This window comes from Schistocerca serialis, chromosome 4 (genome assembly GCF_023864345.2).
Source record: "Schistocerca serialis cubense isolate TAMUIC-IGC-003099 chromosome 4, iqSchSeri2.2, whole genome shotgun sequence".
Lineage (NCBI taxonomy): Eukaryota > Metazoa > Arthropoda > Insecta > Orthoptera > Acrididae > Schistocerca > Schistocerca serialis.
The window spans coordinates 663,411,804-663,425,430 of NC_064641.1; the positions used below are offsets into that span (position 1 = coordinate 663,411,804).

Genomic DNA, 13,627 nt, shown 5'->3' on the forward strand with positions numbered 1-13,627 from the left:
CTTGATAGCCTGCCACTGTAGCAGCAGTAAACGATCTAACAACTGCGCCAGACACTTGTCTCATAGAGGCGTTGCCGAGCTCAGCGCTGTGTTGTACCTGTTTACATATCTCTGTATTCGAATACGCATGCGTATACCAGTGTCTTTGGCGCGTCAGTGTACTACTGTAGACATCCTCATGCGAGCAGACCTCTAACCACGGTCACCTAGCCTTCTACCGCGAAGCGACCGGAGACGTTATGGACCTGTGGCCGCTGGCTGTGCTGGTTACGGAGTCGCCCGCAAGGAGGCGCGCGCGGCGGCGCTAGAGCGACGCGGCGGCGGCGAAGGCGCTCAGTTTGACTGCGTCCTCAGCCGCTCCTGGAGGCGGCGGCGCGGCCTGCAGTGTACACCGCCTGTCACAGACACGCGTCTCTCGCTCGCTCGACTTGACGACCACCCGCATCCTAGACGGCGTCGCTCATCTCGTCACACAGAACCTTTCGTCTTTTTAATCGAACGGATATAGCCGCGCTCTTTTTTTTCCTGACACCGTTACGTTTATTGCGTACGACAATGACAGAGTGCGCTGGACGCGGACGCTGGCTGACGGCCGTCGCGTGGCTGCTGACAGCGGCGACCGGCGTCGCCGGCTTCAACGTGGATACGGAGCACATGGTGCGCTTCCGAGGTACCAGGGGCTCCATGTTCGGCTTCAGCGTCGCCGAGCACCGAGACCGCCAGGGAAACTGGTGAGTACCTCCTGCTTCAGGAACCCATCTCTAGCACGCAACTCTGCATAGACTGTGAAATTGCATGTTATTTTGTCGAACGCGTGGAATGACGAGTTATCCATTCCGTGAGGGGTGCACAATGAAAAGAGTAATGGAACGGAAACAGTCCTATATTTGGGGGAGTAGCATGCCGAATGGTCTCGTCGAAAGAATCTTCGAAGCAGATGCGCTAGAAAGAGTGTTTACTTCTGTAAACCTCATCGTTGGATGCGAATTATGGTCGGGCAACATATATCCTTGCCTGCCGGCATCAAGGAAGTTTCCAAAGTCGTGAAATTATTTGCGTTATAAAGAAGTGCGCTAACGTATCCTGCAATGTATTGATCAAGTTTATTGTTTTTCTGACGTTAGTGACATATATTCTGCAATTTCGATTGTGATATACAGTCACTTTTTATTCACTTGGCAGATGATGCAAGACACTTTAAAACTATATTTTTACAGTGCCACTTTGAAATAACGCTCTGGAAATAAACACAATTAAATCTTTCCATGAGCGTTTCTGTTTCTCCTGCTTTATAGCAATGCTCAATCATCTCTGTCAGTGGACTACAACAAAATATTTTGACAATGTGACAAGAATACTATTGACAATTTTTGGGAGACGATTACGCCCTTGTTTAGACTATCGCTATCCCAGTTCGTTCGTGAAATCCATGACACATTCTCTGCTATTGTTTGATAAGTTGTTCGGAGCGATGCGTTTCTACAGCAGCCGAAATCTTCAGCAATACAAAATGGCATTTATTGCATTTAACCAGGGCACGTATTTTATAATACTCAAACTACCTCTTCGGCTTATATACAGCGTAGTTTTATCGTCTTTCACTGGACGCATGTTTGTCCTGGTGTGTGCAGGCACTTGAGGATGCCGGCATGCTGCCGAAACGTAACTGTAACACTATTTCGCCAATAAATGTTAAATGAAGCAATAAGTCTGTGACATTTTGTGGAAAGTTGCATGTGATTTTTGTGTTGGCTGCGTGATTTTGGTGCAAGGCTTGAGGAACCTACGAGTTCATGAGTATGACTTGCAGATTTCCTGGAGAAGTTTGTTACATGATATTTGTGTTTGCTTCATATAATTAATGAGATGCGAATATTACCTCTCGGCTGTTGATTTATCTTTTATCCTGATTGTAGTGAGCCGAACAGAGCAGATGAAGTGTAGTGTTAGGCTAGTTTCCGCGTGGCTGCAACTTGTGATATGGCATCGTTATTTAGATGTACTTAAAGAGCTTGTATCTTGTTAGTGTCAGGATGACAAGCCACGCTTGTATCGTTAATGGGGCAGTCCGGCAAATAACAAACAGTGTACGGAGGCAACACTGACGAGTTGTTGGCAACATGACTTGCGCCGCTGCACGTGTAGTAAGCCCGTGTTTACACGCTGCTGCACGAGATAGCAGCGGGACGCCGGATCGCAAGCAGTCGACGAACGTCCTTGGTACAGCACCGTAGGAGCCGAGTACCGCTCGCCGCCGTCATCGTAATATTTAGCTGCGGCATCGGACAATGTTGTAATACCTGGCATTGCGCCTCTCCTCCGCGTAACCAGCTTCGCATAGCCTCTGTGGTGTGTCTGCTTAGCTAAGGAGCATTGCATTGGATTGTTGTACAGCATGAACCCGAAAGCCACAATAAAAATTCGGAGGTTGTTGAGGGATATTTCCTGAGCATTTTTGTATAACAAACCCGTTCTCTCCGGTGGCTCGTTGGAGAATTAATGTAGTTGAGATTTATTTGGTTTGTTATTCCAGTTACTTTTATTTCTCTGAAAATACGCCCAAAATAGAGAAATTGCCTGTAATATGTACTCAATATAACGTACACCGCAAACCCAAATAGAAATGTACTGTGAGGTGGTTGCCGTCGGATAACATCGTTCTACCGCTCCCCAATTGCGTTCAGCGAACCAGTAGACGAGGTGCATATCGGCCAGAGCTTCGTCAATAGACCTATCGACACAGCTGTGTATCGCTGTGTACAACTAACACTGCCGGAAATACACCCCGAGACGGAACAGACTTCAAGGCGAAGAGCTTTGACCAACGATGTATAAAAACAGTGTAATTACAATTTTTCCTATAATATGTGTATTTTCTAAAATTTTGTGTTTACTAAAAATTCTATGTAGAAGATAGACTTGTATTATAGTTATTGCACCTGTCAGTGGGTAATTAATATTATACTGCTGAACGTCAAATAAAATAAAAAAAGGTGAAGAGTAGAATACGCATCGCTGTTTTCAACAGCAAGTATCGAGAGCGAAAGGAAGAAGTTTGTTTCCGACCAAGGCACACACCGTACACCGTCGACTTTCACACAGTCCAGCAGGTATTTTTAATGCCATACAGATACAAAGATAAATGGGGAGTAAGAAATCAAATGAAATACAGTTTTTTTGTAACGAGTCATCCGAAACCACGGAGTCATCGGAAACCACGGGTCTCTTGCACCAAAATAATCAGAAAATGTGCCCCAACAACTCCGAAACGTTGTCTGTGGAGTTCAAGTTCACCATATATGCTCGGTCTGAGCTCATTTGTGTCTGGGCTTGATGATAACGATTGTGTTGATTATGGAAGAGCAATTAACTCTTTCGACGTTGACGAGGTACATATATGTCGCAGTTCTGAGCGTTGGTGCGTCTCTATCTCTCATCTGTCTAATGCTTTCGGAACTTGGAGAAAAATACTGCTGACCACAGGATGGATACACAGAACGCTGTGAGTGATCAAATGGGACTACATGTGTTTATAGGTGGCACATTGAGTCTGTTTCCCGAAAACTAGATCAAATCACCATCCTCTCCGTTCCAAGAATGTCTAAAGTAACTAATTGTGTTTTCGTATGCGTCATAGATACTATTTTATCCATTATGTTTGGAGAACACTGCAGTTGTTTTCGTAAATTATACTATAGAAGACACTGCAAGTTTTCTTGAAATGATTTTATTATACCACTACTAGTTTCGGGGTATGCGCCCACCGTCAGATGGTAGCGTAGACTTCTTGCAAGTTTTACATTTGTATTCCTGAAAAGCATCCTGGACAAGTTCGTGGATCAGTATTGATTGTAAAAGAATCTGATCCATGAACTGAAGTAGTTCATGGACCGGTACTGATTGTAAAAGAAAAATATATAAAGGAGGGCTTTTCAGGAAGACACAAATGTAAAACTTGCAAGAAGTCAACGCTACCATCTGACCATGGGCTCAGGCCCGAAGCTAGTACTGGTATAATAAAATAATTTCAAGAAAACTTGTGGCTGGTTGCAGTATTTCCTACAGTGTAATCATAGACATAGTTTTGAAACATTTCTACACACCTCAGTAATTTTGCTGATTTGCACATAATTTATGTGTAGTATGACGTATATGTCCCAGAAAACTTCGTGGAATGTAGAAAAGATAGGTTGTGACGTTTGTCAAAGCCATCTTCACGTAGAAAGTTTGTGTGTGGTATTTCACGTTTTTCGGTGTCCGAACAGTAAATATGTCTTTGTACTGATTTGTTGTACTTTTTTCCCTACTGATTTTTATACTTTTTTCCATAATTTCTATCGTGATAAAATCAGTCTAAGATTAAAAATTTAGCTTTCAAAATTCTAGGTTCACTTGAAAACATAGATCTACATAGGTTCGTAGTGAGACACGTGTGTCGTATTGGAAGCGTATTATTTATCACAAAGGAAGATAGTTTTTAGAGTTTTATTTTTCAAATATATGCTAAATAAATTTTAACTATGAAAGGGTTAACATAAGTAGATTCATGATCTCTTTTTAAATTATCATCATGTTTCTTTCTAGGAGCTTACAGCTTGCATTTTTAGGCTTTGAGTCATTTAAAGAAGGTATAACTAATTCAGTTTATGGGGTATGTTGTTTCCGAAATAAAGGTCCTTATTCGCTCACCAGTGTTTCTATATCTACCAGGGTGGTCCATTGATAGTGACCGGGCCAAATATCTCACGAAATAAGCATCAAACGAAAAACTACAAAGAACAAAACTCGTCTAGCTTGAAGGGGGAAACCAGATGGCGCTATGGTTGGCCCGCTAGAAGGCGCTGCCATAGGTCAAACGGATATCAACTGCGTTTTTTTTAAATAGGAACCCCCATTTTTATTACATATTCGTGTAATACGTAAAGAAATATGAATGTTTTAGTTGGACCACTTTTTTCGCTTTGTGATAGATGGCGCTGTAATAGTCACAAGCATATGGCTCACGGCTCACAATTTTAGACAAACAGTTGATAACAGGTAGGTTTTTTAAACTAAAATACAGAACGTAGGTACGTTTGAACTACTCGCTGTTGAGAGGAATTTCGTTACACGTATTGCCAAATGCATTGAGGTTGACGGACATCATTTTGAGCATTTATTGCATTAATGTGGTATTTACAGGTAATCATGCTGTAACAGCATGCGTTCTCAGAAATGATAAGTTCACAAAGGTACATGTATCACATTGGAACAACCGAAATAAAATGTTCGAACGTACCTACGTTCTGTATTTTAATTTTAAAAACCTACCTGTTATCAACTGTTCGTCTAAAATTGTGAGCCATATGTTTGTAACTATTACAACGCCATCTATCACAAAGCGAAAAAAGAGGTCCAACAAAAACATTCATATTTCTTTACGTACTACATGAATATGTAATAAAACATGGGGGTTCCTATTTAAAAATCGCAGTTGATATCTGTTTGACCTATGGCAGCTCCAGCTAGCGGGCCAACCATAGCGCCATCTGGTTTCCCCCTTCAAGCTAGACAAGTTTCGTTCTTTGTAGTTTTTTCGTTTGACGCTTATTTCGTGAGATATTTGGCCCGGTCACGATCAATGGACCACCCTGTATACTCCGCAAGCCATCTTATTGTGTGTGGCGGACGTTAGCCCGTGTAGCAGTGTCACTTGCCCCCTCTCATGTTCCAGTCACGAATGGTCCACAGGAAGAGCGATTGCTGTAAAAGCCTCCGTGTCAGCTCTCGATAATTTTGTCTCGATGATCTTTTCTGGAGATATACGTAGGAGTACGCAATATACTGGTTGACTCTTCTAGGGACGTACACTTTCATAATTTTAACAGTAATACATACGGTGCTGCAGATCGCAACGTCTGCCACTAGAGACGGATGAGCACCTCCGTGATACTTTCGCACTTTCTAAACGGACCCGTGACGAAATGCGCTGCTCGACATTTGGATTTTCTCTATTTCATCTACCAATCTGGTACATACAGGTCCCTGATGACGAGCAATATCCAAGTACCGGTCGAACAAGGATTTTGTAAGGTGCCTCCTCCGTGAATGGACTACATTTCCTAAGGTTTCTTCCAATGACTTTCAGTGTGGCACGATCTTCTCCTGCTATTACTCTGTCGTTCCACTTTAAGACGCTCCGTAAGCGCCCTCCCAGCTATTTCACGAATGTGCCTGGTTCTAATGATTGTTCGGCAATCGTGTAATAACACAATAATTGGTATTTCCGCCTGTATTTTACATTTTTTTTAAATCTTGAGGGTCAGCTATCTATCCCTGTATCAAGCATCGACCCCTTGAAGATATTTCTGCTTTTTGCTACAGTTTTCTAGCTTTGTCTCTTCTTCGTTGGCGAACAGCCTCATGGAGATTCCGATATACACTAGGTATAAAGTCCTGGCAAATTAAAGCTGTGTGCCGTATCGGAACTCGAACCTGGGGCCTATGCCTTTCGCGGACAAGTACTGTACAGATGAGCTCTCCAAGAAAGGTTTACGATGCCAATGCCTCATCTCCTACCTTCCAAACTTACACAGAAGCTGTCCTGCATGCCTTGCGGGTCAGGATGACATGTCGCTTGCAGAGCCAAATGCTCAATCTTCAAGCAACCTACATGCAAGCAGTAATCAATGTAAATACGCAGTTTGTCTTCACCTCATCTCTACAGCGTGACAAAACTGTTTTTCACGCATAAATAAAAAAAGCGAAGGCAGCTGTTACGACAACTGTCTCTGTTCTTATACCCAAAACCCCATCTCTGTTTCACCGACTGCCTAAAATGGCAAAGAACGGTTCTATTGGAAAGGGTCTCTTATTATCAGAAAACCACTCTCCCGTCCGTTAATATCTGTAGCTAACACGAACTCCGCACCATTTATTTCCTTAAAATCCGAGCTCTGCAACGCGCCCAAAACTGCTGTCACGCCAGTATTTCAACTCTGCAACGTGTGATTTTCTCTAGGCCACTCGCTGCAATACGTCAATGACTCACATGGCAGGTGTGTCGCAATGTTAAATTAAAGAGTAATATTACATTTTAAAAACAAAACTTAAAAGAAGGTGAATTAGTAACCCAAGTACCCAGAAAGAGGGATGACGAAGAATTGTTTAAAGGAAAGACAGGATATAATAGCAAGCATCAGTTGTCCGAACAAGACGCAGCCAGGGCAAAGGCACCACAGGCGCAAAAATGCGATCTGGGGCCAGTGCCATAGAGACTCGCCAATTGCGCGAGTTCCCCCAGAGCCACGGGCGTCGCTGAGGATGAAGATATCGACTTCGCCTCGGCCAATTGCCGGCCTAGTACAATCCGCCAATGACCGGACAACGACGGACAGAAGCCTACTCGGAAGATAGAGCAGCTCTCGCCCACTTGGTTATAGATCATCTTCCAGGACTGAGTCAGACAGGGAACGTCGTTTAGTGAACTTTTTGAAGCGAAGAGACAGTTGTTATAAGTTACTTTTGCTATGTACTGTGAAGTTAAACTACGATTATTTCCACTTAGCCATTTTATTATATTACAAGCAGTGTTGCAGACTTCATTATTCAACTAATCACAAAGATAAGTAAACGTTTTAAACTCATTTGAGTGACCCAACCTTCTTCAGGTTATCCCGCCTGAAACCTAGGTAGATTCTAGGTAAACGGCGCAACTGAGGCTGTTGGTTATTAAAATTAATATTTATACAGTTGCTGACAGGGCCGCGAAATGTTGAAAATATTCATTTGAGTGACTTCGTTACTAAATTGTTGGAGTGTTGTAGAACCTTTGTTCTCCTTCCCTGTTACCTGACCCTGGGGCATAGCTGTGTAAAGGTGGCAGAGAGGAATTGTCTTAGCGGTGTACGGCACCAGAAGCCGTTTCACGAACTCACAAACTCGGCCTCCTGTAACATTAGTGGCAACTCTGCCTCCACCGCAGTAGCGGGGAGGCCTTCACAGAACTGGCGACGAGGGTTTACAAAACAGAAGATATTTTTAAGCTAACGGTAACATTTAAGCTTTGTGCGAAGCACACTTCTAAATGAGCAGTTTGTTCATTTCACTATTTTGCCATTGAACAATTTCGTTCTAGATGAATGCTTTTTGTCTTTGGGTTTTCTTGTCAGTTTTCGGCAAGGAACGAGAGCCGATTTTTTAGTCGAGTGTGAATTAGAATGAGAATGAAAACTGTCGCTCGCATTTATTGTTCTCCTGAGTGCAGAGGACTTGCCTGTCATGCACGCGCTCTTTTACCTGGAGGGCAAGTTGTGTTTGGCCAGTGCCAGTTTGTGAAACCGGAGCCTCTACTTCGGCTTCAAGCATAGCCGCCGATGTTCGGTATTTGAGAGGAGATTTTCCAGTACTTCTACCAACTAATGATCCTTGGCAGTGCGGGATATCGAACTCGATTCCTGCGTGAGGCAATTAGAAGCTGAGTGGAACGTCGCCTACTTATTGTTAGCCATGACAGACCTTGAGCAGGTCATCTAGCAACAAATCTACGCCACAATTCGTGGATTCTAGTCTTCATATTACAAAATTTGAGCTTAACAGGAGGGAAGCAAGATGATGACCGTAGTTCTTGCGTTATTTCACGCATATTTGCTTGTTAACCAATGTTTCATCTGATTTATACAATCGACAATTTGACGTTACTGTAAAATGTTGTTCACTTCGCTCTGCCACTCGTTACAATACGTAATGAAGTTTTGAATATCCTTGCGCTTTAGAGATCCGAAAAGAAAAGACATAGCTGTACCTGCAACGGTCATGTTCTTGTTCCTTCTGCAACATTTCTTAATTTTTATCCTAAACAGTCAAATTATATGTACCTTACACCTTTCCGCAATTTTTTTTCCTTTTCCCGTACGTAATGGACGACTTTCGCTATTATTTCATAACGACCATCCACATGGTTGTGGCATATCTTTTCCCGTATTTAAACACTATTTTATAAAATCATTTACCATGCTAGGGAAACGTAGCAGAAGCTGAAACAGTGCATATTAGACAGGTAAATAAAAACATTAAAATCTGAATAAAGTATCTTGCATTTATTGAAGTTTCAGGCTGATCCAGGATTCGAAATAATTAGCACCAGTTTTCCGTTTTATTTCGAATAAGATATGAATGTATGTGAACGCCCAAGTTTTCTTTGATAATCTGTGGAATAACGTCATCGTATCGACCCAATTCTTAGGTGACTGTTCGGCTCGTCACCTTCTGCTATTGTTAGACTTCGACAGAATATGACTAAATGAAACTCTTCTATACGTTGCATCAGAATGATGAATATACCAGAAAGAAGAGATTTATACGTCCCGTCGACAGCGAGATCCTTGAGACGGAGCACAAGCTCAGATGGTGAAGGAAAGTGTCCAAGTCCTTTTTCAAAGACATCATCTCGGCGTTTACCTTAAACGATTCGAGGCAAATACTGAATGACTATATCTACACAAACGTACGAGGAGTCAAACCTTGCTCCTCTCCAATGCAAATCCAGTGTCTTAACTATTGCAACACCACGCTCTATTTTGGCAGCAGGACTACATGTTACCAGTAAATAAAGAGTGTAACAAAAAATGTACGGCACAAATTGGAGGACACATTCCTCACACGCAGACGAAGAAATTATGTTATATGAACATGGCTCTGAAAACTCTTCGTTTTTATGTTACTACACATTTTTCCAACTCATTAATCGCGGGAAACACACACAAACAGAACGCATCAGCAAACCACATGCAACGCTCTCTCACAGATGTTCAATATGCCTTCCGTGGGCATTTGTACAACCCGCCGTCGTAAAGAATCGAGGATGCACTAATGTATCCTTGTAATATTGGGTATGTTTTCGCAGCCTTCCATAATACGGGTACGGAGACTCTGAGCATCGTGTACTGTATTCCATACACAAGAGCTTCCAAATGCCCCCACAAAAATAAAAGTCGAGTGGGTTTAGGTCTGGAGAGCGTGGAGGCCAGGCAATTCGTCCATCTCAAAATCCATTTGTCACTGAATCTGTTATTTAGAAGTCGACGGACATTAACTCTAAAACGAGGAGGTGCTCCATCGTGCGTGAAGTATATGTTTTGTCGCATAGCAAAAGGCACATCTTCTAACAAATGGTTCAAATGGCTCTGAGCACTATGGGACTTAACATCTGAGGTCATCAGTCCCCTAGAACTTAGAACTACTTAAACCTAACTAACCTAAGGACATCACACACATCCATGCCCGAGGCAGGATTCGAACCTGCAACCGTAGCGGTCGCGCAGTTTCAGGCTGAAGTACCTAGAACCGCTCGGCCACACCGCCAGCCATCTTCTAACAGCACAGGCAGAACATTCTCTACGAAATTTTGATAACTTTGTCCGTTGAGTCTGGGTGGCAGAAAGTGAAGCCCTTCCAAACAGCCACCAACAATGCCGGCCCAAATCTTTGATGATGACTTGATTCAACACTTGCGTGAGAATTGATGTCCGCCCAAGCATGCCGATAGTAAAAATTTACAATCTGATCTTCCCGAAACAATGCCTTATCTGTGAACAGCACCGTTGCACTACATTAGGGTTGACACTCTGTTGAATAAACCATTTGCAGAGGAGTAGCCGTGCAGGAAAAGCGGCTTCTGATAGTGCCTGTACACTCACGCTGTAAATGGTATGTATACAGCTGGTCCTCGTGTAGCACTCACAAAACAGTCGTGTGGTCTCATACAGTGTTGCATCTACATGTCTTGTATTGACACTAGGGTCGTCGTCAACTGCATGAAGAATCGCCGCCTCCCGTTGCAGTGGCCTTGTCATTCTAGGCCTTTCTTGGTCGCTAGTATCAGGCTTAAATGTCTCACGTTCCCTAAGTCGACGGTCAGTGGCATCAAACGTTTCCTGTCGGGGCACCTTCGTTCCGGAAATCTCTCCCGGTACAAACGTTGTGCGCGAGCCCCGTAGCCGCCAGCTAATCCATACATCAAATGAGCATCTGCCTTCACACTGGACTCGCATTCGGGAGGACGACGGTTCAATCCCGCGTCCGCCCATCCTGATTTAGGTTGTCCGTGATTTCCCTAAATCGCTTCAGGCAAATGCCGGGATGGTTCCTTTGACAGGGCACGGCCGACTTCCTTCCCTAATCCGATGAGACCGATGACCTTGCTGTTTGGTCTCTTCCCCCAAAACACTCCAACCCATCTGCCTTCTCTGCATTTGTGTCCACTATCATTGGACGAGCAAATTCTGTGATTAGCTCTACGTAGTAATACGAGTGCTTGCAGCGGTCATACTGGTCGCTGAAACAGATGATGTTACCTGCAAACAAGCAATGACGTACGTTGCTTGACGAGAAGTCCAGGCAAAACAAAACACTGGCGGTGCACAACGTAAGCAGACTGACCAAGAGTGCGTGTTTTCCATAATTCTAACTTTCTATTCTTGTGTGTTTCCCACGATTAATGAGTTGTGTTTCCAGACCCATGCTCATGCAACGTTCTCCGTCTACGTGTGAGGAATGTGTTCTGCAATTTGTACCGTACATTTTTGATACACCTTGTATACGCGTAATTCATCCATCAGATGTTCCGTGTAGATGGAAGAAGTCAGAAATGATCTTAAATTCTCATACATCTTTTAGCTGGAAGTCTTGGCTTCTGAAATAACGATTTTCCTTGACTGTGCTCGACCTAATGTCACGTTTCGACTAATCGTCCACGGATATGTATCGAGTGTTACCGTTCCACCTAAAACTCAGCGAGAGAGAACGTACTGAAGAAATGCTGGCAGCGAAAGGAAGAATGCGATGTTCAGGCGTCGTACGGGCTACGTGTTTACTGCTTTGATGTGACAAAGCGAGCGACCACGGAGAGTCTTCATCCGCTGGCTCTGCTATCAGCTCTTCGCGAAACCGGTTACCTCCATAATAGCAGTCACTTCCCTTTGCCTGCAATTTACTTTAATCATCGTGTCGCCCAGCGATAATCACCACGAATGCAAATGGACCATCTCGAACTGCTTCGCAGGGAGATATTAGCATTATAGCAAAAATTTCTAAGGGACTTTTTTTTTCAGTCTCGTGCGAGGCAGGATGAAACGAAATTACCGCCGCCACTCTAAATACCCCCAAACTGCTACTGTCTTGGTTTTGCTTGAAATATAAAAAAATGTTGTTGCTCTGCTGAGTGCTTATTAAAGGCAAGGGTTTTTATTCCCTTCCTCCATGGAGTTGCTTGGTGATGAAGCTGTCAGTCACCAGTGTACCCCCGTACATTGCATTCCATCTGCGTACGTGGCTGATGAGAATCTTAGATACTCTGCCTATAGGTCGGGCCTTGAAGACAACGGACATTTTGATAAGCCCGATTCCAGTTCTGAAACAGCCTAATCGTTCCAAATTTTCCATTTCAATAGAACGAGATGGTGATATCCTTTATGGCGGAAAATTTGTCATTCGCTGCTGTTTTGTAGAACTGGTTTTCTATCGCTAATGACCACGACAAAGCCAGATAGCGCAGGGGTTTAAGACACTGAATTCCCATTTGGGAAGAGCGTCGTTCAAATCCTACATTTGCTGCCAAGTTAAAAGTTTTCTATAAGTTCATTCAATCTCATCAGATGAATGCTAGGACACTTCCTCCAGCTAAACTGCTGCCAGTTTCTTACTAATTCAAACTTTCCTTTTTTATAATGGTCTCGGTATTTACTGAAAGTGGAAACCTTACAAAATACATAACGAAAGTAACTATGCGTATACCGTATGCGTAAACAGTCTCATTCTAAGGGTCTTGCTTAAAAAATATTTTGGAACAGTGACAAGCTTTTTTTCAAAAAAAGTTATTGTCAGTGTTTTAAAGGAAGTACGTACATTGTGCTTGCACCAAACCTTATACTCTACCTTCTTTGCCCAAGGTCCTAACACACACTAGTTCGGTAATATTCGAGTCGAAGGTAGGTGGTTCAAAAATCCCGGTAGATTAAGACTCTTCAGTACCTGTATTTGGCTGCTAACCGGGGAAAGGTGCTGAGTCTCATCAACAGCCATGCGGTGACCGCGAAACCTCTCACATGGGGTGTGACTGATGTGGCGCTGTTAATGGTGATCCTTCAATCGGTTGAGGGCTTTACGTTCGGTAGCCTCTATGATGCTATTAGACTAGTAGGCTAGGTTTCACCCAATTTCTGCTATTTCATGAACATCAACAAAACACTCACTCTTCTCATACACACAGACATCACAGATACGTACACTAAACATAAGACACAAGGCTCAAACTTTCCGAAGAGAAACTTACGCCCCTGAATCTATCAGTCTGTATGCCACGACAGACTATGCGTCCGGTCTCTGCTTTACCTAGACTTGGCAGATGCTTGGAAAAAATTTGTAATTGATTAATGTGAGAAATAATTAATATGGATATCAGAAGGCGCCATGTAGTGTATGCGCTCTGATTTCTTCTTCTGTTCATGTTTCAGTTTATGGACACTTCTCCAAGACCACAGCTTGCAAACCCTTTTCTTCATTTTCATTCAAATATTAGACTAAATGGCCTTGTTATGATAAATATCGTATTCCGCGGTTTTCAGATCTTTCCTGCCGGTAGATTTACACT

The 13,627-nt window shown here is 43.2% G+C and overlaps 1 protein-coding gene across 1 annotated transcript in view; it reads left to right on the forward strand.

Annotated features, from left to right (window-relative positions):
• Positions 1-354: 354 nt before the first annotated feature.
• Positions 355-13,627, forward strand: part of LOC126473136 (integrin alpha-PS2-like) — a 775,755-nt gene continuing 762,482 nt past the window's right edge. Inside the window, exon 1 of the mRNA XM_050099995.1 lies at positions 355-731. Coding sequence (XP_049955952.1) covers positions 556-731 — 176 coding nt within the window. The 5' untranslated portion in view covers positions 355-555. The remainder of the gene's footprint in view (positions 732-13,627) is intronic.